At 33.0% G+C, this 27,787-nt stretch overlaps 1 protein-coding gene and 1 long non-coding RNA gene across 6 annotated transcripts; one reads left to right on the top strand and one right to left on the bottom strand.

Moving 5' to 3' along the window:
• Window positions 1-363: 363 nt before the first annotated feature.
• On the top strand, window positions 364-26,571 carry LOC129953258 (ras-related protein Rac1). Of its 5 annotated transcripts, none has more exons than XR_008782469.1 (8): window positions 406-1,000; window positions 11,683-11,767; window positions 11,848-11,919; window positions 21,656-21,836; window positions 21,901-22,035; window positions 25,938-26,097; window positions 26,167-26,265; window positions 26,326-26,571. XR_008782469.1 is itself a non-coding variant. In XM_056066257.1 (8 exons), exons 3-7 carry the CDS (start codon window positions 11,733-11,735, stop codon window positions 26,091-26,093), a joined length of 579 nt encoding a protein of 192 aa, XP_055922232.1. In that variant the 5' UTR covers window positions 406-1,000; window positions 1,061-1,186; window positions 11,683-11,732; the 3' UTR covers window positions 26,094-26,097; window positions 26,167-26,571. The 5 variants fall into 5 exon arrangements, 4 of the variants coding, with proteins under 4 accessions (XP_055922233.1, XP_055922234.1, XP_055922232.1 ...); XM_056066257.1 differs by adding an exon at window positions 1,061-1,186 and having other exon boundaries at window positions 26,167-26,571; XM_056066258.1 differs by lacking the exon at window positions 406-1,000 and adding an exon at window positions 364-385 and having other exon boundaries at window positions 26,167-26,571.
• LOC129953260 (uncharacterized) lies at window positions 4,941-6,299 on the bottom strand. The gene is made up of 3 exons (XR_008782470.1): window positions 5,386-6,299; window positions 5,104-5,309; window positions 4,941-5,031 (listed from the first exon to the last, which is right to left on the bottom strand). It is a non-coding gene; the product is annotated as an uncharacterized LOC129953260 (long non-coding RNA).
• Window positions 26,572-27,787: the final 1,216 nt, after the last annotated feature.

Here is a 27,787-nt window from a genome sequence, read left to right as displayed (position 1 = left end):
TTAATGCCAATATTTTTCTTTTTTCAGACACCTTGATTCCATTAAATAAAATGTTTTAACGAGAAAAAATGATGTTTTGACAGTTGAAGCAGAAGTCTTTCAACAACGTTTATGTAGTGTGTGGCGAAACATCAATTTAGTTGACAACTAAATTGAAAATAAAATTGAATCGTGTATGGAGTGCTTTACATGAAACTTTCAAAATGAAGCAATTTGATTGGTGAGAGCACTAAAGGCGGGAATGTGTTTTGTCATTGTATATATATTTACTAATAAATATACATACAATGGTTTTGTTCTTTCACCATTTTACGCACACTTTCTCACATTTAGTCCTTAGTAGCTTGTAGGCAAACTAAAATGTCAGTCTGAGATTCCTACCTAGGTAAATTGAGTATTTTTGATATATAACATATGGAGTGTTTTAGCTGTTTTTTGGAGTATCATTTTAATTCCATTTGAACTCGATGCAGCGCCTCTGGATCAAAATCTCAATTCGATTTCGATTCCTCAATCTACTTTTGTAACCGGGGTATATAATATATATCTGTCTCGTATGTAAACATACCTAATCATAAACCCAAGAGCGAATGACTTTTTGTCTTTAAATTGTATGTAAAGTTAAAGTATGTAACACTAAAAAATATGTGGTATATGGGCTGTTTCATCAAATAAATATTTAATTCCCAACAAATCAAATAAAATAAAGATTCGTCCAGATGAAATAAATTATCCTAAACGAAATCAAATCTACCATGCAGTCCTTAGTGAAAAAACAAATGATTTTATTCAATTCTTAAAAAAAACTGAAAGAAAACAATTTATTTGTGTATGAAAGTTTGAAATTATTGCAAAAGAGCAAAGGATATAATGCGAAAATTTATTATGAAAATGATTACTTATATTTATTGCTGCGCTTATCTGAACTCTGACAAAGTTGGCTTCTCCCAAATTTAATTGATATAAATTCTAATAATTGGACTCACTGAAAGAGTTATTGGTATGTATTTTGTATCTTTGATTTTTTTTTACAAATTAACTACGTCAGTTTTGTAATTAGCTTGTAGGTACCTATGCAAGATGTACAAATTATCTCGCCTCAGGTGTATTATGCACATAGTTCACAAGTAAAAATTAAAACAAAAACTAAGCTTTGAGAATAAGAGAACACAATAATTAGGAAAAGGTGAGCTGGGGGATTCCCTGTTGCACATTTATCTATGAAGAATGACTTACTGTCACGCAAATCCTTTTTCTTCGATATGAAATCATTTTCTTAAAATTTTTGCTTTTGAGTTTGGGTTTTGTCACCTCTTGCACTCCATATTTCTACCGTCCTTATTAGTAATTTTTGTTTATTGTTCAGATAAGTTTAACCCAAGCTTTCTGTTTGTTTATTAATTATTTATTAATTTTTATTTAATAAAAGCGTAAACTTAAATTAAAGGCTGAAGTAGTGTCTGTTTTGCGTTCAACTTTCAAATCGGAAGTTTGTGTATAGATTCGAAGCCTATTCTATCTAAAAATGCAAGAACAGTGGCCGTCGTTAGCTTGGACATTTACGAGCTCAAGCATTACTAAAGCACGCTGTTGATGTTTTGTTTATATTATATTTAGGTGAGGGTCTCAATAGAGCAAGGCGAATAAATAATGTTAACTCATCGTTCTGGTTTACCCCTTCCTCTTTTTGTAAATTATTTTTTAACTCATTATTGTATCCTAAAAGAATTTCTTTTAATGAATAGTACAATGTACAAACAGAAATATATGTTGCAACGCTGGAACCCCCGTAATTGGCATACTATGCTCGAAATAAGGTACATAGATGCAAAATTTCTTTTGCATTTTTAGGCTAGAAAGCATAAAATATTCAAAAAGCACCTACCAAAATAATCTTTCATTGAATATCAAAATTATTTACCTAACTTTTGTACCTTGAAATATATTAACAATTATTTCGGCAGAAAACAGATATGATTACTGCATCTTACTTCAAGTTCAAATACCTCGACTTTCACACGACTTTTGTGAATATTTAACCTTCAAAATACTATAGGGTCCGCCAAATAACTTTTTTTGTAAAAGCTATAAAAACATCGAGTGTAGCTTCGGCTGTGTGGCACATAGCACCGTCCTGTTAAAAAAAATTTGGCAATATCCTCCTTCTCCTTTTGTGAAAAAAATTTCCTTCAACATGGCCCGATAACAATCGCCATTGACTGTAACTCCTTGCTCATTTTCGAAATAAAAAATGGCCCAATTTGTGAGAAATCGGTATCTTCCCGTTGTTCCCAGCGTTATTCAAGCGTGTATACAACCATATTCGTTCAGCGGAAGGATAAAACTAATTATCTATCAAATTAGACATGAGCTAAGTGTTACCATTCACGAAATAAGGATAGGTTAAAAAAAAAACGTTAAATGGCGGACCCTATACAAGTTAATTTTTTTTTTCAAATATGTTTTGTGTACAATGAGCAAATTCGTGGATACAATTTTGCTGGTTATATATTTTAGAACGACTCTATAGAAGTAATATTTATTATTATTTTAATTTATTGACATCAAATAAAAATGTACATACATGTTAATATTAAAGATCTTTAGCTGCTTAAGGCTTTTGACTCTTAGTTTAAAAAAAGATTATTATATGTAAAATTTATTTATAATTTTTAAATGTAATACTTTTGCTATATCTATATATTTATATTGCGAAGTTTAATCAAATTGTATTGAGCTTAAATCAATGTTCATGCTAGATATAGCATCTTCAACCATCCCAATGGGAAAACTAATGTAAACTGCACATTATCCATGTAGATATGAAACTGACACAAAGATAAAACAGATGGCAAATCATTAATGACGTTGGATGCCAAAACTCAGGAGTTAGGAATAGTTAGGTCGAATTTAAAACCCTATTCTTAGAAGAGAATAGCGAGAATCTAATTGCAGATTATGACGCTTTGTAAACCTCGTCTGTAGCTAGTCTGAAAATCCAGGTTATGGATGTGATCGAGGCAAATGGAAAACTGTCATTTAAGATAAGTTTTTGGCACTAAAGAAGAATAAAGAATATTACAAGAGTCTCTCTGAAATTAACATAATATTTTCCAAATTTGTTTGCAAAATAAAAACCAATAAATATGCCTTGTGTTAACAAAACACGGCTTGTAGCATTTCATTTTCATTTTTTAAATTTATTTATAAAAGCCTTGAGATAATATCTCATTTATGGCTTTGAAATATTTACAATAAAAATAAAAACTTACATATTTTTGCATAAAAACAAATTTTTGTCAAAGATCAACAAAAGGATCTGATCTCCGACGTTTTTGGGACTTGATTCCTATTTCAATTCAGTTTGCATCCAGATATTTTGTATGAGACTATACTACAAGAGGTCTTCCAATGCACTGGATAATATGCATTATTCAGTGCATTATTGAAGAGTGTGGTATAAATGTCAATTGCCTTCATCGGTAAATATCTTAGTGCAACCTTGGTTATACCATCGACACCTGCTGATTATTTGTTTTTTATTGAGTTAAAGATGAGTTGAAGCTCGATCTTCATCACAAACAAGGGACTTGGTCCTATTTGCTCTGCGATTATGAAATCGTGGTTCAGTTTCAAGGTAAAAGTGATGAAGTAAGGCCCTGTTTTCCTTTTCCTTCGGATCTTCATTCTTTATCATTATCATTATCGTTCTTTTTCCTGAATATATTGTTGATTTTAGGAAACATACCCTGGTCACCGGAATTAACTAAACGGATCTTGTGATTTCAGTACTTGTTAATTGATAATCCTAAATCAACAGATTTATGTTTTTTATTAAAAAAAATTCAGTGTCTTAACCTTTAAATCAAGTGCGTCTGTGAATCTACAGTACAAGTTCTTGAGTCTTGTCAGTAAGCCACTCTTGTATCTATATAGAGCGTCTATAGTCGCGTTTCTGTAGGCGTCCATTTGGTCCCTTTCTTTGTACTTTCATCGTTCGTTTTATTGTTTCGTCCATATGTTGTAAATGTTGGTCAGTTTCCGTATTTGTCAGGTTTCTGTTTTTTGGTGGGGCAATGTCACTCGAACAAAGTTCTCTCGCTTAGCCGTTGGTGAAACGAGGCCATCGCATCTTTCTATAATTGTAATGTATATTAATCCAACTCCACACGCTCATCCGGAATCTGCATTACAACAGCCAGTCCGCAGTGATCACTAGCGTACTCGACTATTTGTAAGCAGTTTTTAGGGTGGTTACCCACTTTGTATATAATTGCCAGTCTGATTTCGTACAGCAAAAGATCCAGAAGGGACCCGCTTCTTGGATACGACGGCTTTTCAGTAGCCAGCAGGTCGACGCCATATTCAACGCTGTAAAGATTCATCCAATTAAAAAGATGGTAACCTCTGCGATTACTATATTGATTTCCCCAATCTTCATGTTTTGCGTTCAAATCACTGGGAAAGATGATAGAGTTTTCTTCCAAGCTCAGTCCAACTCACTTACCACGGGAACTACATACTTAAACAATCTCTAATTCAATTAAAAACACAGTCGCAACAACAACTACTTGGAAAAATACACCTATAACGTAGTACAGCCACAATATTTTCTAATTCATCTTCGCAAAACACAAATAGTATTCCTTCAACATCTCCCACAAATATTAACAATCAAAACCAATTAATCTCAAATAACCAATATCGAATGTACAATAAAAACAAACAAATTCCCCTTCATCAAAAGTAAAACTTTCCCGATTCTCACAATGCCGAAATGCCTGTGCTCTCTGAACAGCCTACACATCCTATTCATGCCAACCCCGTACAAACAAACTCAAAACTCATCTATATAACAAAAGAAAACACAAAAATTATTCAACGGAATATGAAAGGTTTTATTAATAATTATAATGAATTTAGTGTTCTTATTAAGGAATAACTCCCAAATATTATATCCCTCCACAAAACTTATTGTGCATTTCAATGTGAGCCAAATATACCAAAAATGTATATGAATACTTTCACAACCTAAAACAAAACGAAACAGTCATACAAGCGATAGGTATCTTAATGAAATGTAATATAATAAAAAGTGCATACCGCATTAACAAGTAATTACCCATTTACACATTCTTTGATGTTAATTCCTGGAGTGTGTGGGCTCCTTAATAACAAATATGAGCTCTAACCTCATATTTCTCAATGATAGCTACGCCTTAAAATTGGATTTTTTTTCAAGATCACATCTCACAAAATTTTTCAAATTGCTCCGAAAGCCCAAAAACCGTATTGTATTGAATTTGGAACTAAATAGTTTGCAAAAAGAGAAATAAACAAAGCATTAAAATTATTCAAAAAGTCTCCAAACCAGATTAACCTCACCTTTTTAAAGAATTCAAACGCCAAGTTCAGTAGGGAAGTAAAAATTTAAATAAAAAATTCAATGAAATCACATCTTTAATAAAACCCGCATCTTTTCCCTCAAAAATATCGCAACAAAATCAAAGAAAACTCTAGACTATGCATTTTAGCACAAGGCCTACAAATTACCTTCCGAAATAATAAGCCCTTCTTTAGGCTTTTAAATATTGAAAAAAAATTTGCTAAAAGACTACTTTGGTTTATGGAATCCAAACACCTCATAAGGTCTCCGCAAGTCCAGTACAAAGCAAATAAAGGCTGCTGCCGCCCTCTAAAACCTCGATTTTTTTATGAAAAAACTCTATCAGCACGCAACCATGCCACAATCTTGTCATTAGATTTCGAAAAGGCATTTGATAGGATTGGTATCCATGAAATTTTAGACAAAATTCCTTAGATATTTAATTTCATTTAAATCTTTTTTGTCACAAACAAAATTGAGTCAAAACAAACAATTGTTTCTAACACTATTTAATCCTCTTCACTTTTGTGGATTGCTTTTAATGAAGTCAGCATTAATACTTTTTATGCATCCATAACAACTTAGTCGAGCGGCGAAAAGTTTGCCAAAACATCTTATGCAAAACTTAAACAAGCTGACAAAACGAAAAATAATGCCCATGTTTCTCCAGTCAAATTAATAGCAAAACTTACTATATGTGACCTTTTACGTGAAGTCAACAACAAAATTAGAAAGGAGCAACTAAATGAATGTCTAAACAACTATCAAAACAGATGATTCAGCTATCGTCAGAATAAGACTAAAACAAAAAATATAAAAGTAACTACAATTTGATTAAACTTCGCAATATAAATATATAGATATAGCAAAAGTATTACATTTAAAAATTATAAATAAATTTTACATATAATAATCTTTTTTTAAACTAAGAGTCAAAAGCCTTAAGCAGCTAAAGATCTTTAATATTAACATGTATGTACATTTTTATTTGATGTCAATAAATTAAAATAATAATAAATATTACTTCTATAGAGTCGTTCTAAAATATATAACCAGCAAAATTGTATCCACGAATTTGCTCATTGTACACAAAACATATTTGAAAAAAAAAACGTTAAATGGCGGACCCTATACAAGTTAAGTACTGTAGATTCACAGACGCACTTGATTTAAAGGTTAAGACACTGAATTTTTTTTAATAAAAAACATAAATCTGTTGATTTAGGATTATCAATTAACAAGTACTGAAATCACAAGATCCGTTTAGTTAATTCCGGTGACCAGGGTATGTTTCCTAAAATCAACAATATATTCAGGAAAAAGAACGATAATGATAATGATAAAGAATGAAGATCCGAAGGAAAAGGAAAACAGGGCCTTACTTCATCACTTTTACCTTGAAACTGAACCACGATTTCATAATCGCAGAGCAAATAGGACCAAGTCCCTTGTTTGTGATGAAGATCGAGCTTCAACTCATCTTTATCTCAATAAAAAACAAATAATCAGCAGGTGTCGATGGTATAACCAAGGTTGCACTAAGATATTTACCGATGAAGGCAATTGACATTTATACCACACTCTTCAATAATGCACTGAATAATGCATATTATCCAGTGCATTGGAAGACCTCTTGTAGTATAGTCTCATACAAAATATCTGGATGCAAACTGAATTGAAATAGGAATCAAGTCCCAAAAACGTCGGAGATCAGATCCTTTTGTTGATCTTTGACAAAAATTTGTTTTTATGCAAAAATATGTAAGTTTTTATTTTTATTGTAAATATTTCAAAGCCATAAATGAGATATTATCTCAAGGCTTTTATAAATAAATTTAAAAAATGAAAATGAAATGCTACAAGCCGTGTTTTGTTAACACAAGGCATATTTATTGGTTTTTATTTTGCAAACAAATTTGGAAAATATTATGTTAATTTCAGAGAGACTCTTGTAATATTCTTTATTCTTCTTTAGTGCCAAAAACTTATCTTAAATGACAGTTTTCCATTTGCCTCGATCACATCCATAACCTGGATTTTCAGACTAGCTACAGACGAGGTTTACAAAGCGTCATAATCTGCAATTAGATTCTCGCTATTCTCTTCTAAGAATAGGGTTTTAAATTCGACCTAACTATTCCTAACTCCTGAGTTTTGGCATCCAACGTCATTAATGATTTGCCATCTGTTTTATCTTTGTGTCAGTTTCATATCTACATGGATAATGTGCAGTTTACATTAGTTTTCCCATTGGGATGGTTGAAGATGCTATATCTAGCATGAACATTGATTTAAGCTCAATACATGGCTGGTCTAACCGCAATGGACTTAAATTTAATCCAGAGAAAACGAATGCTATACCTATATCCAAAAATAATCCTCACCTTCAGAACCTTCCTCGCCTCCTTTTAAATACATGCGAAATTGAATATGTCACCATTGTAAAAAACCTAGGTATAATCTTCAACAATAAACTAACATGGGACACTCATATTGATTCTATAATTGCCAAGTTATATGGTTCACTTAGAGGACTATCTATAACTAAAACAATACTCTCTACTCAAGTCAAATTGAAGCTTGTAATATCGTTTGTACTACCCATATTATCATATGGCTGTGAGTTGTTCGCAGATCCTAATTTTCATTCACTTCAAAAGTTAAAGGTTGCTTTCAATACTATTGCCCGTTACGTTTTCAACCTTCGAAGGTTTGATCACATTCAGGCTCGTCAACTTTTGGGTTGCAAATTGGAAGCTTTCTTCATGTATCGGTGTTGTTTGTTTCTCTTCAAATTAGTTATTAATAAGATGCCGAACTATCTATTTTCCAAACTTAATTTCTGTTCTTCAAATCGTTCCATTCTATTGCGCTCCTCAAGATATACCTGTTTAACATTACGCAGACAATTTTTCGTTTATGCTGTCAGACTGTGGAATAATGTTCCCAGTAACATGAGGTCTGGAATCGAAAACAAAAAGTTTAATGAACTTATCTTTGAATATTTCTCTAACATGAACTGAGATGACTTTTTTATTATTTATATTCTTCTTTTGCGGCTTTGCTTTAAATTTTATTAAGTTTTTTTTTTTACTTTTGTAAAATTAGCTAGTAATATTTTGTTATAATAGTTATTTAATTTTGCTATAATTGTTATTTGATATAATACATTCTTGCATATCCTTGTTAATCTTTTGTAATACATCCTGTACTATTTATAAGTTATTCTTAATGTACAGCTGTTTTCTTATCAATAAATCAATCAATCAAACGTCCGGCTTTACTCCGTACCAAGCTTTGACTGGAGTTTAATTCAATAGGAACTTAGCAGGACATATCGATTCAAAATAAATGTTGTTGTTACAGCTCCCTTGCTATTTCCACCAGGCTCCTATTGAACCTCTGTGTTCTATTTTGGGAGTAATTAACTATTGATTCCAATTCAATCCCTTTATTAGCATAAAATATTTTATTAATTCAGAAATAGCTTTTTTGTATTTATATGTTAAAAAAATCTTGAAATAAAACAAAGTTGAAATTTGTTTTTCTTTACTATTTTTTGCCTGAGAGGAAATTTTTGACATTTACAGATTTGATGAGATTTCATTTTATTGTGTGCGATTATTTGAAGAGTTTCTGTTGTTTTTGTGCATTCAAAAAAATACATGATGGCCTACCAAAATAATTTGCCAAAAGGGCTATATTCCACAGTAGAGGAAGAATAGGAGAAGAAAAAAAATCAACAGAGTTTGAAACTGTTTGAAAAGGTGTTCCCAATTAATTTGTGTTTGAGTAGCCAGATTCACTGATAAAGTGCTCAACTTCACCCTCGTCAAATCGTTGGCTCCAAGTTGACGAATTGAAAATACATTGATCGCGTGAACCCTGACAAAAGTATAGAACCAAAGTCAGGGACATAATTTGTATTTATTTTAATTTTATAAGTCATACCTGCCAACGAGCAACAATATTTATTACTTTAGGCCTGCAGATGCAACGGTTTAAACGTTTAAAAAGAACCAACCATTGCGATTTCTAAAAAGTTCTGCATTTTTCCACCAGGTGATTAAATTCTTACATGCCTGCGATATATTGCCCAATTTTTCTTAAAAACTTACGCCAATAATGTCAGCAAAAAATTGTCAAAAAAAAACCAGAAGCCACCCGACACGAAAGACAAATTACACTACTAGAATTGAAAAAACGAAAAACCAATATCATAATTTTTTAAAGTAAACGAAAATTAATAGAGGAGCTCTTGCAAGAAAAAGGGTGGAATAATAAGAGAACAATTAGACTTACCTTACAATATTTCTTGGAATAAATGGACTACGTTTACCATCGCCGAAAACTTTCCAAAAACTGTGATTGAAGCAAGAAACTGCTTAAGTCCAAAAACGAAGAAAAAAGAACACAGTTCAAAGTAAATGAACTGGCGGGCGGTTGAAGCCAAATTTTGGAAAGAGAGGGGACCCAAGGAAAAGATTCACACCAGGACAACCAAAATATAAAGAAATAAGTACAAGCAAGATTTAACCTACAATAGTTGGATCAAGTAACATTAACCCCGGAAAACAATCCAAGAATTCAAAAAGGAATTGATAGAAAAAGGATATAGCGCAAGAAGTTCAGCAAAGAAATTATCAAAAGGACCAAGTGCACAGGTTATGGCGGAATATCATCGGAAATGGAATGGAAAAAACTCACTTTACAATATTTAAACAAAAATATTTCTCTAAATAGTTCAAAAAAATTCCTTAACAATGGACAGAAACAATGATAATATTAATAGAAAAAAAAGAAAGAAGGACGATATCAAAAACTTGAGATCCATAAGTAACATTTCGACAATTTACAAGCTCCTCGCCATTTAAAAAGACTAATAACAAGAAATTAAGAGAACAAGCTGGATTTAGAGAAGGATTCTCAACAACAGACCACTTCTAGAAAATCATTAAGCTAATTGAAAAATGCAATGAATTTAGACTGGCGATTTACTTTCTATTATTTAACTTAAGTAAAACTTTTGACGCCGTTGAACACGACATCATATCGTCGTCGTTCTATGAAAACTCCCTAGGTGCATTTTCCGCAAAAATTAAATAAATACGCTAAGTTCATGCAAATGACAAAATTTGTATTTTATCAAAACTCCCTAAGCTTAACGATGCGCCATTTTTAAATTATAAAGAATTAAAACTTTGAAAATGGATTAATTTGCATGTTGATTTAAAACTTTTAATGCAAATATCTCAAACACACAAAAAATGGACTTAGGGAGTTTTAATATAACGACGACGATATAGTCTTCCCTGAAAAATAAAACAAAAACCCAAATATAAAAGAAACAATTAAAAACATATACAAAAATAACACTGCACGAACAAAATTTGAGAGTATAGGACAGTTTAATATAACAAGAGGAGTTAGACAAGGAGATCTACTTTCACCGTTTTTACTTAGTTCAGTCCTGGGAGACATTTTCCAAAAAAACTAAACCAAAGACAAACTATGGAATATAGATGGATGGACAATTACTTAACAATTTAAGACTTGTTCTTACTTCAACAAAAGTTACACAGTTCAAGTAATGTTGACGAGGCTCACAACCTCGGTTAAAAATTATGGACTACAACCAAATAAAGCGAAAACTAAATATATGACAAATCACACTAAAGATAATATAAAATTGGACGAAGAAAAAATTTAGGACGTAGAAGATTGCATATAATTGGGGAAACTTAAATCATTTAAGGACCAAGAAAATAAAGAAATTAATACACACATCATAATAACTGGAACTATGGGGCCTTAAACATATTTTACAATTGGACCAAAGTGGCAGGCACATTAAAATATATCCTCGGCTCTGCTATTCTACCAATTTTTGTTACGGACTACAAACAATCCAATTTAATAAAGCTTAGCAATAAAATTTTTAGTCCTGAACATTTTTTTAAAAGCATTTTTCACAAATTTCTGGATTTTTGTCTTGCTCCAAGTGTTTTGAGATAACCCTTAGACAAGTCCACAGGTATTACAAAAGAATTCCAAATTGCTATGTCATAGTATTTACACTTTAAGTTTATTTCCTGTACAATAGAACCTACAAAATATTAAATTAATAAATTGTATATTAACCACATTATTTATTTATCATTTTGGTTGCTTAAACTGTTTCAAAGTTCATTTGTGCGGAGTTCAATAAATTAAAAAATTAAACTTGCCAAACATCGAAAGCTCTATACTTTTCAAATTAGCGGCTCATCTTTCAACTTTGATTTGTTTATTTTCAGATTGTCAAATAAAATATAGTAAACATATTTTGACTGAACTGAAAAACATAATGCAGGCGATAAAGTGCGTAGTCGTTGGCGATGGGTAAGACAAATAAATCCTAATTACGAACATACACATACATATGTATAACTTTTCGAAACACATTTTTTTTTTATTTATAGTGCGGTGGGAAAAACATGCCTCTTAATAAGCTACACAACAAATGCATTTCCTGGAGAGTATATACCGACGGTGTAAGTTAACTAAAAACTATCTTCTTTCTTTAAAGTCTTGTTACAATTCTGTTAATAGTCCTTGAGAGTTAAAAACAGGTACTGTATACTCAGTCTTTTGGATTTTTTAGTGCTTTTAAAGGTTCATCCGCTGCTACAAGTTTGAACACTATAATAATGCATTCATCATCATCAGATTCTCAAGAGATTGCTAGCTTAAAAGTTATTATTATTTAAGGTTGAAAAATAATAATGACCATTAATGGTTTAACGTGTCCTTTTTGTTAAATTGTATAAAAGAGATAAGAGGCTGTCTGAGAGCGAGTTTGGCTTCTGCATCGGCAATTTTATTACCGACTATCCCTACATACCCAGGAACCCATGCTAGCTTAGTTTATCCCGGATGTCAACTACTATATATTGTTTATATATTGTTTAAATTGTTTATATTTTCGATTGCTACTAAAGATGAAAGACTGTCGGTGAATATTATGTTTCTTTTCTTCATTTTTTGCACTGCTGATAGCTTTGAGTATAGCATAAGCCTCGGCTGTAAATGTTGACGATGTAAAATAGAGCATTCCTTTACTAATGACACAGCCGTCTTTCGTTACTACATCATATGAGGTACCGTCAATTGATTTTGAAGCATCTGTAAACAAAGAATTCCATCCGAGTCTCTTAGAATTAATTGTCCTTGATTTCATTGAACAATTTTTTGTATATATCATTGTTTGTGCTTGAATTATTATAATTCGACAGATTTTTAAAATTAGTTTCTTTTGGACGATGGAGGAAAGTCCGTGTTGTTTTTGTTTTTAACTTCAATTCAAATTCCAAAGTCCAAAGCTTTATACAAAGCGATTTGGTATTTCGGTTTTTTCTTTCTCTTCAATAGCTTTTTCATATCCTCATGTATGGGTGATTTAAGTGATGAGTTAATTCTTAGTGTTATTTTCCAGGTTTGGAAATCGATTTGGTCATTTAGGTAAGGGAGTCCTGATTCAGTAAGGATGTTCTTGATTGGTGTTGAGTAGAAGGCACCCAGGCAGGTTCTTAAAGCGGCGTGGTACGGCGGCGTAGAAATTAGTTGCAGAGAAGATTTGGAACATTTCCCATAAATTAGTAGACCGTAATCAATTTTTGATAAAATTATGGACTGAATAACGTTGATTATAGTACTTATTTATTACATTTACTTTTTTTACATGAAAGATATTTGAAAATATTCACCCTGGTAGTAAGACTTTCTTAAGCTAATACAATGTTGCTTAAAACTAAAGTTACATTCGAATATAATGCTTAGAATTTTTGATTTGATTTGTTTTAGGGTATACGCGAATTATTTTTCTTATTTCATTAAATGCAATTTTGAATAGCATGTCCGAAAGTGATAACCTTGGGGGATGCCATTCATAAGTTTATAAATTTGTGAGTACATTTTATTATAAGTTTTAATGCGAAATTTCCGGTTGGTAAGGAAAGCTTTTATTAAGTTGAACATTTTTGTACAGACCTTCCATAGTTTAATTGGTTTAAAATAATGTGTTCAAAGTCAATTGAGACAATCGAGATATGATTTTTTTCTGAGAGCGCTGAAGTGATGTTTGTGTCCAAATGAAGGAGCTCATCTTGTGCCCCTCAACCGGGTTTGAACGCTGTTTGGTTGATGTCGATAAACTTATTTTTTTCCAGCCACCAATATTTTTCGTAAGTCTTTTGAAACGCACGGCAGTGAGATTGGACGGTAGCCTTCGATACGTGTGTAGTCTTTGTTCGCTTTAGTTATGGGCACAATGGTTGCTACTTTCTATGTTTGGGGAAAAACTCTCTTATCAAATATGTGATTGTAAAAGGATAATAATCTGTTTTTTAAACAGGAAGGATTTTTGTTCATCATTGAATAATTTCTTCTGTCGTATCCGGGGTTGTTTTCTTTCTATCATATTGATTGGGGATCCTTTTGACTTTGTTGAATAATGATGGTGTAATTTGGAATGACTTAGTTTAAGCATTTTATATTTTTCTTCAACGTATTTTGAATGGAAATTAGAGTCGTATGGATACTTCCCCAAAATGTGGCAAAGTATTCGTTGATCTTTATAGGACATGTAATATTTTCAGATTCTTTTTTTGATCAATTTGATTGTGGGAGGTGTAAAATTTCCTGTAAGCCTTTAATGTCAGCCCACATTTTATTGGGGGTTGAGTTATGGTTGATTCCCACAGTAAATTTCATAAAACAAGACACTTTCGCTGTCTTGGCTGCTCGTTAATTAGGGCGTTGGCTTTCTTATAACCGATTAGATTAACCTCATTTGTATATTTTTTGAACATTTTCCACAAGTCTTGTTTTTTATATTGCAAAGTGCTGCGATTTGGATCCCACCATTGGACTGTTTGTAGTGGATCTTATTAGTGGCCACATTTAAGGTGGATTCTTTATTCGTGTTAATATTTGTTGGGGTGGTTGGGCAGAGATTCGGGCTGAGATTTCGGATTGGTTGGGATTTCGGTAGAGTTAAGAGCCTTGCACATGAAAGCGAACAACGAATGAACGAACAAACGTGATTTTATACATTTCAAAAAGTCAATTTCAAACAAAAACACATTTTAATTATAAGAAACCAATTAAAATGTATGCAACGATAATAAAATTTGCATTTTGTTTTCTATAATAAGAGAATTTTGTAAAAACAATTTGGTAGTAACGAATTGCAGTGTGTTTGCTACGAACTGTCAAACTCTATTCGAGTTCCACATACTATCCACACTGCAACGAATAAATTGTTCGCGCTCAACTTAACCTCAAAATTATACCACTTATTTGGTTTGTTGAAAAGGGTAATTATAAATTAACTTGTGTCGAAGTGCTTTGTGTACAAGAAGTCCAGCGCCGTTTTTGGAGTTAGTGTTATGGAGTAGGTTGTGAGATTTTGACGAGTATTCTTTTGGTGGGTGTAGTTGAAAGTTATGTTTGATGTGTGTTTCTTGAAAAGAGACGATACATGGTTCAACTTCTTTAATAAGCGATTGGAGCTCATGATAGTTATTTTAATAACCATTCATGTTCCGTTGCAATATTTTTAAATGATTGTAGGTGGTGGATGTCAACTTTTTTTCAGTACAATTTAATGCTCCCGTCAAAATTGCGCTTCCACCTGGTGATAAATTATTGCCGCGCCGCCACTGGTAACGAGTGCCTCCTCCAAGGTGGTTGGGGCAATCGTCATCAGCGGAGGCGTGGGTTGATTGGGGACAATTATTTTTATTATTATGGTTTATTAAGATTAAATTAAAATGTACATGTTTTTATAAACGAGCACTAGCTGCCTGGGGCTACTGGCTCTTAAATTAAAGAGAAAATATGTTTAATTTTAATTTTGTAAATATGTACATAGATAAATTAATGATAGTTTTAAATTCACATTTTGTACTTTCTGTTGTTGAGGATGATATGTTGTTAACGCTGGTGTTGGAAGTCAAGGATTTACATATATCTTTTCCTAGGATGTGTTTTATATCTATCCGCGATTGGCAGTGGGGGCAGGTTGGTGGACTTTCTTTTTTAAAAGGTGTTGGTGAGTGAGTGTTGTGTGTCCCAGCCGTAACCTGACAAAAACGGTATCCATCTGCTTCAAGGTAGTGATTGGGTAGATCGGTTTGGATTTGGTGAAATTGATGAATTTGTATGAGTTTGAATAGTTGTTCAAGTCAGTAAGTTTTTGTTCTTTAACTTTGTTTTGAACTTCTCTCAATTTGACTGGCTCGTTACCCAAAATTCCTACATGGCCTTGTATCCACATAAGTTTTAACTTGTTAGGGTAGTTTGTAAGTTGGTCTCTTATTTTACTGATAATATTTTTCGTATTATTGGGGTTTTGAATTGCATGAAGAACCGACTGACTGTCAGAGCAAATCACAAATTTGCCAGGAAGTTTGGCGATTATCTTTGCTGTTTGTAAAATATCTGTTGCCTCTGCGGTGAAAATGGAAGCGATATTATCCAATACCCCGGTGGATATTAGGGAACCGTTTTCGTACGTTGATACAAAGAAGGTGCTTTCTTGGACTTTAAAACAGTCGGTGAATACAATATTTCAGTCATTTGACACTAGTTCAGCTGTGATATCATGGAATAAGGATTGGTACATGCTGTTCTCCATAATAAAAGAGGACTTCTTAATAAACCAGGGTGGGAAACTTGAGAAATATTTAACATTACTTATTATAGGAAGCTCCATTGAATTTGCGGTTGTTAATGCAATCGATATGGCTGATGGAATACGCTTGAGACATTTTGTTTGTCTAAGTGTTTTGAAGTCTTCGTTGATAATGGAACCTTGTACAAAAGAAAGTTTGGGGTATAGCTTAGCTCTGGTTTCTAAGATGCGTTCTTCCACTAAGAGAAGTCCTGCCTCAGCCAACATATTTCGTATTGGACTGGTGGGGAAAACATTTAAACTTTTCCGTACTGCCTGGTGATATAGGGATTTGATCATTTTTAACGTTGTTTTTTTTCAATTTTACTTAATACTAGCGATCTAGTTACGTTACATAGTGTTTAAATGAGCATTTGATTCTGTACATGATAGAAAATTGACTAAATTAGTCTTAGCAGCTACTACAGCGCATTGGATTTGGTATGTATTGAGAGAGACTTTGACTTTATAAAAGCCAATATATACTGAATTTGGAACATTATATAGGTCAAATGTAAAAACAACTAGACCAGATGATATTACTTTTTTTCACCTACGCCTTCACTTCTAGTGAATTTAAATGTCAGTCACACATTGAGATTTCATTTCGGCAATGATTTCAGCCTCAGGGACGTTTTGCAAGCATGGAGCAAAGGCTATTCTCTTTGATTCATTAAGTTTTTGGTGAAGTTTGACAACAACTTAGCAGGAATTAGCAAGATTATTAACTTTGAGGAAAGATTCAACAGCTTTTTGTGTTTTAACCACAATAAGAACGTTACCATCACGCAATTTGTTTATATTCTTGGCCTATATTGTCATTAGATTTTTTAGTAGGAAGGGGTTAAGGGATTAAATTGCTTATACTGTAGGGAGTTGAGGAGAGATCACTATACATTTTGAATTTTTCGTATTTGATACCGCGGGCAGAGCCGGAAAATTGTGAAAAAGATTATTGTTAGATTTATGTTTTTTTTTTTTTGGGTTGGTGGAATGCTGAATCCACGTCAAGTGGAGAGTTTCTATAAGTGAAATGATTGATGGGTGTTGATCTTTAATTAATAATTGCAGATAATAAAAAATGGAAAAAGTTTCGTGTTGAATGAGTTGGTTTATATGGAGCTGGTGTCTATTGTGGAGCCGCACTTCTGGACGTGCGACATGAGCTGGGAATGAAATGACCTCTCTGCCCATGTCACACTTCGAGAAATGCGGCTTCTGTTAGAATGTGGTTATATTTTTTAAGGATCATCATCATTCACAGATTATGTGTCCATAAAGTAGTTTTTGTTATGAATGAGGCTTGAAGTCACATGCGATATAGGAGAGATTAATATGGTTGGGTGTTGAGATTGTTTGTTGGTCTTTTTGGATGGTGTTTTTTTAACTGTATTTTTAGTGAATTCTTGTTCATTTTGTTGATTTTTTGACGGATGAAGAAGGGTTTATTGATGTTGTTTTTTCGAAAGAAAGAGTGGTTATGTGAAGAATTTGTTGATATAATATCAGAAGGGCTATTTTGGTGTATGGTTCTTGTAGTAAATGAGTCAGTTGTTGAGATTGTGGTTTGTGGTTTTAGATTTTGTTGTCCATAAAGGCGTTTAGCCTCAAACATGGAACATTTTTTTACGGTTTTGATTGTAATAATTTCTTTGTCGATTTTGTATTCAGTGCAATCTTTGGATGAGGAGGGGTGTGGGTCTTTACAGTAAGCGCACATGGTGCGTGTGCAGATTCCTGGTGAATGTGTTGGAAGGGAACAGATGTGGGATCACTAGTGCAACGTTTTGATGTGTGACCGACGAGTTGACAATTTTTGCAACGCATAGGGTTTAGAATATACTACCTTACCTTAGCCTTGTAAAATTCAATCTCTACAGATTTTGATAGATTGAATAGGTCGAAAGTGAACAATAAAAGGTTTGATGGTTTTTGTTTGCCATTTTCGGTTTTATTAAATTTATAGACATCCGTCACTCCTTGCGATTTTATTTCAGTTATAATTTCACTCTCAGCGACATTGATTAAACATGGTGGAAAGACTACACATTTGCTGGAATTTAATTGATCGTGAAGTTTCCCTGAAATGGGGCACATGCCTGCTTGTGATTTGGCTTTCAGAAAATCTCCCGCTACTTTTTTTTTAGATTTTACAAGAATCGTAATTGCGAAACGTGCTCAAACACTTTACTAATATTTTCTATTGCTTTTTTTAATTTTTAATTTTTCTTTATCAGTAGGAGACATAACTACAATTCTTCGATTTCTAAAACTTGAAGTAGTTGGTTATTCTGGGTATTGGTCTGTTAATGTGGATGATGCTTTTGTTTTTTGTTGTACGGGTTTTGTTCGTATGGAGAATCGTTTTCCGCAAGAAATGAAAATAAATATCGATTTTTTTCGACCACAATGAAATATAGAATGAAAACAAATGGTTAAACCTGTAAGGTATAAATGTACAAGGCAAAAAATCAACCCCTGTCACTTGAGATCGATCTTATCGGCTCAAAGGTCAACCACTAGGCCATTGGGTTAATTAATATAAATTTGGACCCTTTTTAGAATATTAAATTTTCTTTCAAAATATGTATTGTTCGTATTTTGTTTCCAATGTTTAAAAGTGAAATTGAAAATCAAACACAAATTTAAGGCTTCATTTCATAAAATTACAATGTTACAAGAAGCCATAAAAGAAGTTCTTAATTATTTGTAGGAGCATACAACATAGTCGAAATAAAGCAGGCTTTAATTTTAAGTTATTATACTAAATTAAATTTAAATAACACTTAAAAAAATGTACCTACATACAATTTAATTAATTGATTGATATTACATTTAAAATAACTTGTATTTAACCTGTAATGCAATTACATTTTTAACTACCCAACCCTGTTTGATCCGTACATATAAATAGTAAAAAGAAGAAAGAGGGAAAGTGTAAAGCAAACGTAGAGGAAAAAGCTATTGAAAAGGCGAGTTCAAAATATCACAATGCATTATTACTTCGAAAATACCTTCATTTGCGAGAACCGTCGAGAGATTCGGTATTGATAATTATGATTGATATTATTGTTACCTACGCGGTCTTCCTTTACTACTGCGCTGTCCTGTGGGTGTGAAATCAAAGCCTTTCCGGGTAGAAGTATTGGTTTCCATGCGCTCTACGTGACCTAGCCATCTTAGTCGTTGCCCTTCTGGCTAAGTTTACGTCGCTGTATAGCCCGTACAGCTCGTCGTTCCATCTTCTTCTCCACTCCCCTTCTATGCATACGGGACTGTAAATCACACGAAGAACTTTTCTTTCGAAACGACCCAAGGTGCTTTCATCCGCTTTTGTCATATTCCATGCTTCTGCACCGTATAGAAGGACGAAGATGATGAGGGTCTTATATAGCGAAACTTTGGTTCTTCGAGAGAGGGCTTTGCCACTCAACGGCTTTCTTAGTCCAAAAAAATAGCGGATAGCTGTTAGCTTCGTTTGATCTCAGCGCTTGTGTTTTCTGAGTTTATAGCGGAGCCTAGGTAGACGAAGTCCTAAACTACCTCAAAGTTACATCTGTCGATGGTGACGTTTTGACCGAGACGTGGGTGTTGACAACAGCATGTACTTTGTTTTGTCCTCATTAACTGTTGTACCCATTTTTGCTGCCTCTACCTCATTACTCACAAAAGCCCCATTGACATCACGCTTAGTTCTTCCGATTATGTCAATGTCATCATATATGCATATGCTAGTAATTGGACAGACTTTTGAAAGATAGTACCTGTTCATAAAACTTTCGAACTTCATTCCTGCTTTTAAACCTCTCAAATCTTCGACCGTACGCTTCTCATGCTCTCCCTTTTTCCTTCTGAGAAGTCGGTGTTCCTCTCGCCTCTTCTGCTCATAGAGCTCATGAGCAGCTCTCGGCCTTTTATGCAGGGCCGCTTTGCGTGCCTGTTGTTTGGCTGCAGTTGCCTGCCGACATTCCTCATCAAACCAGGGGTTCCTTGTTGGTGGTTGCTTGAAATCCAGCAGGGCAGAGGCGGCTTCTCTGATTGCATCTTGGCAATGTTACCATTGGTCCTCGACATATTTTGTTGGCGGGAAAGTCTTTAAATGTGGAGACGCGACAGAGTTTTTGCTGTGATATATAATAGTAAAATACACTAAGGATTTGTTTTTTAGTAAAAGTTATCGTCTGGCATTTTAAAGGCTTGAGGGCAAGGTTATTTTTCCCACACTAAAATGTGAAACTATCAACGCCGCCCGGCTTAAAAAAAAAGGATACGCTTATGGGTGGACTTTACAATCTTAAAAATTTGCATGTCAAAAGGTTAAAGTTAGTAGTTTTTGATTTCTTAAAAGGTACATTTTTTCTAAACAATTATTAAGGATCTTATAATGTATATGTTAAGTATCAGTAATTCCAGAAATGGTTAAATCTTCAGACAAAAACTGGAAATTAGCTCTTCTGAAGTCAAAATTATATAAGCAATCAAAGGAATTACTGTGTTCAATAAGATAAGGGTGACATTCATTAATATTAGTAATTCCTGATCTAGATTCTAGACCAAGAGTACTAATAGCGTCAGAAGAAAATACTAAATCGATAATTCCATTTTTTGAGTTTTTAATACAGCTTCTTTGCTGTAAGTCAGTAAGAAGGATTTTATCAAGAAAATATAGTTCCAATTGTGAAGGAGAGAGAGAGGCTTCAAGGCAAGATTCGTTTTCCGATGGATTCCAGTCAATGTAACTCACTAAAAGCCCTAAAATGTCCATCTTCTCTTACGGAGATGGCTACACAGTTCAACATTCACCTTTTCTGTGTGCCGGGCCATAGAGACATTCCAGGAAATTGCAAAGCTGACGAACTTGCAAAATGCGGAACATTTTTACCACTGCTGGCTCACAAGGCTAGCATAGGTTTCCCCTTAGCTACATGTAAACTCATGCTAAAGCAAGATACCATAGAGAAAGCAAACTTCAGGTGGAATAATAATAGTTTCATCCCAATGATTGTCATTTTCTAACAGTCGCCGAGCTTCACATGCTTCTCGGTAGGTTTGACATTCCTGACCATTGACAATTTTAAGTTCTGTAAAGCTAATTGGACCTCTAACATGATGCAACAACATGCGCAGACAAAAGCATTCAAAATTCGTAACATGTCGGTAATACAGTGTGTTGGTATTACAGTATTCAGGGTTGAAACTTCATTACTATGATGCTAGATGATGCTAGATGGCGTTGAAGTAGCTAAATTTGACGATATTTTGACAAACAATTTTCTTATTTTTTGTAATTTTTTTTTATTTTTTTAAATAAAAAGTATCCTATGTTACTTCTTATACCTTCAAGAGTGTATGTGCAAAGTTTCATGATGATCAGTTAAGTAGTTTTTGCGTGGACGCGTAACAAACAAACTTACATTCGCATTTATAATATTAGTATGAAGTATGATTAACTTAAACTCTTTGTTTGTATATCCACAAGGCTTTAAACAGAAATTATAAATTAATTTTGGTTTCAGATCATAATTATGTAATAAATAACTTTTATATGTTTCTAGCTTCGATAATTATTCGGCAAATGTAATGGTTGATGCAAAACCTATTAACCTGGGCTTATGGGATACAGCTGGACAGGAAGATTATGACAGATTGCGTCCTTTATCATATCCACAAACGGATGTTTTCTTAATTTGTTTTTCGCTAGTTAATCCAGCATCATTTGAAAATGTTCGCGCAAAGGTATGCTTGCATTTTTTTGATCATAAATTTGTTTAAAATAATTGGTGGTACTATATATGTTTAGTGGTATCCTGAAGTACGTCACCATTGCCCAAGTACACCAATTATTCTTGTTGGCACGAAACTCGATTTAAGGGATGATAAAAATACAATAGAGAAATTGAGGGACAAGAAATTACAACCAATTACTTATCCACAGGCAAGTTTATTTAATCTCTTCTCCGTTCTTTATGTGTGTACTTTTTCTGTTATTTAAGTATGAACAATACAATAGATATAAATCCAATATAAATAATTATTTAAATTTAGACTTTATGGTTTTTGTAAACTATTTTTCACAACATTAATTGATTTTTTTTAAAGCGTCGCGTTTCGGGTATTTTATTCATTCATCTTCAGCTATTTTTAAAAACATTTGTGTAAATAATAATTTTTAAATAAAACTATGCGTTTCGGATTTTTCATTTATCCATCTTCGGGCTAAATTTGTTTAGTCAAAATAGGGAAAAATAGTTTGAATAACAAAATTTAAATTAACGTTTTATTATTGCTAAAAGATTTACTTGTGAGGCTTCGAATTCTTATGGAATAAGAAAAGATTAATGTATTTTTGTGTGTTTATATGACTTGGATTGAGGTGCGTATGGAAGATAGTAATAATGTGTATCTCTATCAAGTTTTAGTTAAAGTCAGAGTAATGTTCATCTGTTCTAAAATTGAGGTTGTTAGGAGTGGGCAGCTATTTAATGTATGCCGTTATTTTTCGATTTATTTTTCATAATTTGTCATGTTTATTAAGTGTAAACACATAGTTGATTGGGGAGAGATGAGTTAAATTGTTGTAGTACCCGTGGCGTGATGGTTAGTTCGTAGGACTCAGTCGATCTTTGACTTCCAGTGTGTGAAGACCTTTTTCATAAGTGATATTTTTAATAGTGCATTTGTAAAGTGGTGGTTTAGTATAGGCCGTGTGCCATATCCTTCTCTTTAAGTGCTTGTTAGGTAGCCCAGTCGTGGGTTCGAGTCCCTTGTCACCAAAAATATTATTGCATTTTTCCACAATTGTGAAATAGTAGATTTTATTGATTGGGAAAGAAAGCAAGTGGTGAAGCCGCGATATAATATACAAAAGCATTTCCAGAGTCTTGTACATTTAACAGTCAGTATGCTTGACCTGGAAACGGAATTATCCTGAACTGAAGACCCAAAGTAGTACCCGTGGCATGATGGTTAGTGCGTTGAACTGTCATGTAAGGGGTCTTGGGTTCAATCCCTGCCTGTGCCACCTTAATTTAAAAAAAATAATTTTCGCGGGTACTGCCTCTTGCGAGGACTTGACAAATTCTTCAAGAGTAATTCTTGTCTGTCGCTGCATCAAAACCCGCAATTTTCGCTTGCAACGGTAAAACCTCAACTAAGCTGATCGTTTCATTTGAGCACCGCTCTTACCAGGACCTTTGCGAAATTTTGGCAAATTAAGGCTTTACCTGACATAAAGCACCTCTCAGTTGAAGAACAAAAATGCAAAATGTTATATGAAACTCATTATCGCCAAGAAGATGGGCGATACCTTGGTAGCCTACTATTTAAATCAAATTGTCCCCCCAGCAATTCACGAAATACTGCAACTCTCTGCAAAGCTCTGCATCGCATGGAAGCTCTTTTCCTGAAAGGTGAATCCCTAAGAGATCATAATAGTAAAGCTTTGAATTGCAAGTTGGTGATAAAAAGTATATCAACAAAGAAGAACAAAACTAATAAATATCAGTTAGAAATGGATGTATCAATATTTAAAATGATGAGACAGGAAATAGAATAAGACGAAATGTGGTCCATCTTAAGAAGGAAGAACAATGTGCAGCGCTAGATATAGACAGCAGAGAAAATGAATATACTGGAAATGAACGGAGGAATCTTTAGCCGAATCAAACTAAAACTAGATAGCGTAGTTGTAATTGAAATAAAATGGAAACAAGTATAATTTATTGTTAGGTATGAATTGATTCGTATGAATTAAATTGTTTATTTAAGAAAAAATTGTATTATTATTTGATAGCCGAGAAGGAAAACAATATAATGACATAATAACAAAGTAGAAATGTAGAGCATTTATATAATTCACCACTGTGTTAAGTTTATACAATGATTACTATCTCGTCAGAATTAGTACATAGATATATTTCCCCATGTAAAAGCGAACTTATTGGTATTACTAACTTAAAATAGCGCTGCAGTCCTCTTTGAACTTATCCATCTAGCTCGGTCTCTAGCTAGATATCTTAAGTTGCCCACTACAGATTGGCTGAGGTCACTTTCGACTTGTTCGCTCCACCTGATCCGCCTACGCTTGATCCTGATTCTTTGTGTGATTTCCGATCGGTCGGTATATAATTTTCATTTCTAATCAAAGGAAAACACAATCAAAATTTTCTGGATCACTTTCAATGATAGCAATAACTAGTCTCTAAGTAATATCATATGAAAAAGTAGATGACCACAAGTGCAAAATTAAACAAAAAATCTGCCCGAAGATAGAATCATAATTTCCAAAACGCTCAGCGATTTATGAAAATTAAGTTGTAATATATGTTTAGTAAAAAAAAAATAAATAAGAATTAAGTTGTGTTTATTGTACTTTTTGCATATATACAAATAAGCATGTATTGATTTTTCTTCAAAAGTGTAACATACTAATTTACCATTCATTCTGGTTGCCGTGGGTCTTTGAACCTAAAATCCGTCACGCACGAGAATGTCGCCTCGACCCGCCGACGACACTACCCTCCCTCGCTAGGACAACCATTTTATCTGGTTTCTTCAAACTTCATCATTACTTCACTCCTTGCCTAATCCTTCCCATCTTCTTTTTATGAAAAAAAAAATTGGTTATCCAAAACATATTTAAAAACATATTTCAAAAATAAACTAAATCAAAAATAATAACTCCATCTATTTATTGTTGCTTTAAGTGAAAAATTATAATGCTGCTGGAAATGTATGTACTTTCTTTGTGTGTGCACAATTTTCTTTGCCTTTGTTTTAATTGAACTATAAATGTATGTATTTAATATATATGTATATGTATATGTGTATGTATGCATGTACATATAAATTATAAATATAAATATATGTTCGCTTCTTACTGCCGCGAATCAAAATGAATAAAAACGGTTCGCGTATTTATAATTTTTTCGTCCAAACACTTTGATTGCGACCGACACTGCCACCATTTCTAGGTACTATTATTGAAGTTAATTTATTAATTAAAAACATGGTAAAAAGCAAAGATAAAAAATAAAATAAAATAAGACTTTAAATGAGAAGGATTTGAACCTTCCGCTCTCGATACCACTGCTTTTACCGATCTCGATCTCAGGGCGTATGGATTTCAAAAAATTTTGTTTAAATTTCGGCTAGTAGCTAAAACAGCTAAAATAACTGCCTCTCTAGTTACATTTTAGAACAATCGAATGTCAATTCTCCCAAAAGAACTATCGCTCATTTACCTCATTAAGATATTTCTCAAAAGCTTCAAATATCTATTCCCCGAAACTATCCTTTGCAAAAATGTCAACCTACCCTACCGACCTGCAATATCGTAAATCTTGATCTCGGCTTATGTCATTTTGACATGTCAAGAAACAATGTCAATTTTGTTTGTTTATTTTCGTTGGTCCTCGTCATCGGTTTTCTTTAATTTTTATATCGGTATGTCTTTTGTATATTTAGTAAAGAATAAACATTAAGTCGGGAATGCAATTTGTAACAAAAGTACAATTTGAAAACCCCAATTCGGAAAACGTAAAAATAAGCGTGAAATGGAGAGACCAAATGGTTGCTTACATAACGCAAAAGACTTGACTTTTTAGTCGTTGACTCTTCGATGTAAATATAATAAGTGTTTTATTTGCAATTAAAAGCAGAAACAGGTATAAATAATTACAAACTGAACAAGAATCTGATGCAAAAATAACAGATTTCGTTACATTTTCATCTAATAATGTCCCTAAAATACAAAAAAATTTTTTTTTTTTTCTCGCTCACAAAGAATTGAAGAAGTATTTATTTTGATTATTTTACATTGTTTTCATTCATTTTCAGGGTCTAGCAATGGCAAAAGAAATAGGGGCTGTTAAATATCTTGAATGCTCTGCATTGACTCAAAAAGGTCTAAAAACCGTTTTCGATGAGGCTATTCGTTCAGTGTTGTGTCCCGTTTTGCAGCCCAAATCAAAACGCAAATGTTCGCTTCTCTAATTTAGTAAGTCGAAATATTCAAAAAAGTTATGCACATCATGTAAAAATCGAAAAATTTTGTTTGTCTTTTCAGAGTCGTATAATCTTAGATAGTGTTAGAATTGAGGCACAATAAACACATACAAACAAAGAACAGTTAAGTTTTGATGTCGCCAATAATTGCGAAAAAGCTGTAAAAAAAACATGAAAGTTGTTTTTATATATACCCTTGATATGATGTTTTGTATTCTAGGTGAAGAATACGAAATTTTGCATACATAATCTTATTTTATTTTATTGAAATTCTGCCAAAGTAAATCAAAACTACATTTTCAACTATACACGACCTAAACAATTTGATATTAATGTAGTTCATGATGATTTCAATAATAAAACGTATATAAAAAAAACCCGAAAGCATAAATATGTAAATATATACGCAAATAATGTAAACAAACAAGAAAAAGCAACAAAGCAAAATTAAAACTATACACAAATATTTAGTATTTCTTTTTATTTGTAAAACTCAATAAAATCACAATGTAAGTATAATTTGAAAATAATTTATAAAAAAATTCAATAAAAATATGCCAACCCAAATAATTATGTACCTAGAACTTTTTAAAGCTGGGCTTATAAGATTGTTGCTGTCGTACCTTTCTGAGTCTCCATTTTTTAAGTAATAAATTACATACGATTATAAAATTAGTTAGCTTCCAACTGCAAATGCCTACCGCTCTATTAAGAATTTTAAACACATACACTTATATAATGGTTTCAATTTCAAAGAATATCATTGATCTTAATTATATTTGACAAACTTAGGTATCTCAACTTTTGAATGATGTCGTTTCCATATAGAATTTTCTTAATTGTTGGCTTAGACCTGTTGCCTTTTTGGAGCAGGTCATGGAGATCAGATGTAGTATTGTAGGTAGAACAAATGGGAGGAGGTTCTTTTTTGAGGAGGTGGAGGTGGGTGGCAGAGGTAAGGCCAAGTCGGAGTCGGATGAACGCTCTTATTTTTGATTTTGCGCTGTTTGAGGGGTATATATGTTTTGATTGTATTGGATTTACTCCTACATCAAAAAAATCAAATGGGGTGGCGCAACAGTATTATATTATAGAGTTAGGTTAGTGACTTGCTTGCAAAGTTGGAGGCTTTATCCACGAGCTCATTGCTACGGGTGTGAAGGGGTCCAGATCAGTTTTATGTGCTGATTTGAATTTCCCATAAGGACCGGATGTTATTGATGAGATTGGTGGTGTTGTTGGTATTTATAACAGCGTAGAGAGAATGTCTGTACTCTTGAATGGCAATAAAAATGGCAAAGACTTTTGCAGTTGAAATGGATGCGGTTTGTGGGAGTAATTCAAAAAGAACTGTACTACAGTGATTGCAAAAGTTGTAGTCTCAGAGGTTTTGGACCTATCCGTAAAAGTGAATTTCCAGTTCTTGGACTTGAGCTCAAATAAAATCCTTAGGAAAATCTTGTGATGTATCTCAACTTTTGTATGGGATTTTTTTTTAATTAACTCTTGTTTTTGGTTAGTGAAAATGGTTGATGGTGTCTTATAAATTTTTGTCCGGTTCGAGTTCGACGAAAATATTAGTTTAGCATATAGTTTATAAATGATTTTTTCTCTTCGCTCTTTAAAAGTAGGGAAAACCGGCCTCTACCGGGATGATTTCATGGGAGTAGTACGGAAGGCGC

This window comes from Eupeodes corollae, chromosome X, assembly GCF_945859685.1.
Source record: "Eupeodes corollae chromosome X, idEupCoro1.1, whole genome shotgun sequence".
NCBI lineage: Eukaryota > Metazoa > Arthropoda > Insecta > Diptera > Syrphidae > Eupeodes > Eupeodes corollae.
The sequence above is the reverse complement of the archived record's forward strand: the minus strand, read 5'-3'. Positions and strand labels throughout refer to the sequence as shown.

Excerpts from the sequence above, each read along its gene's own strand:
- LOC129953258 (XM_056066258.1), top strand. The coding sequence starts at position 11,733 with ATGCAGGCGATAAAGTGCGTAGTCGTTGGCGATGG. Across the intron at positions 21,837-21,900 it reads TTGAAAATGTTCGCGCAAAG|TGGTATCCTGAAGTACGTCA; the intron begins GTATGCTTGCAT and ends ATATATGTTTAG. Across the intron at positions 22,036-25,937 it reads AACCAATTACTTATCCACAG|GGTCTAGCAATGGCAAAAGA; the intron begins GCAAGTTTATTT and ends ATTCATTTTCAG.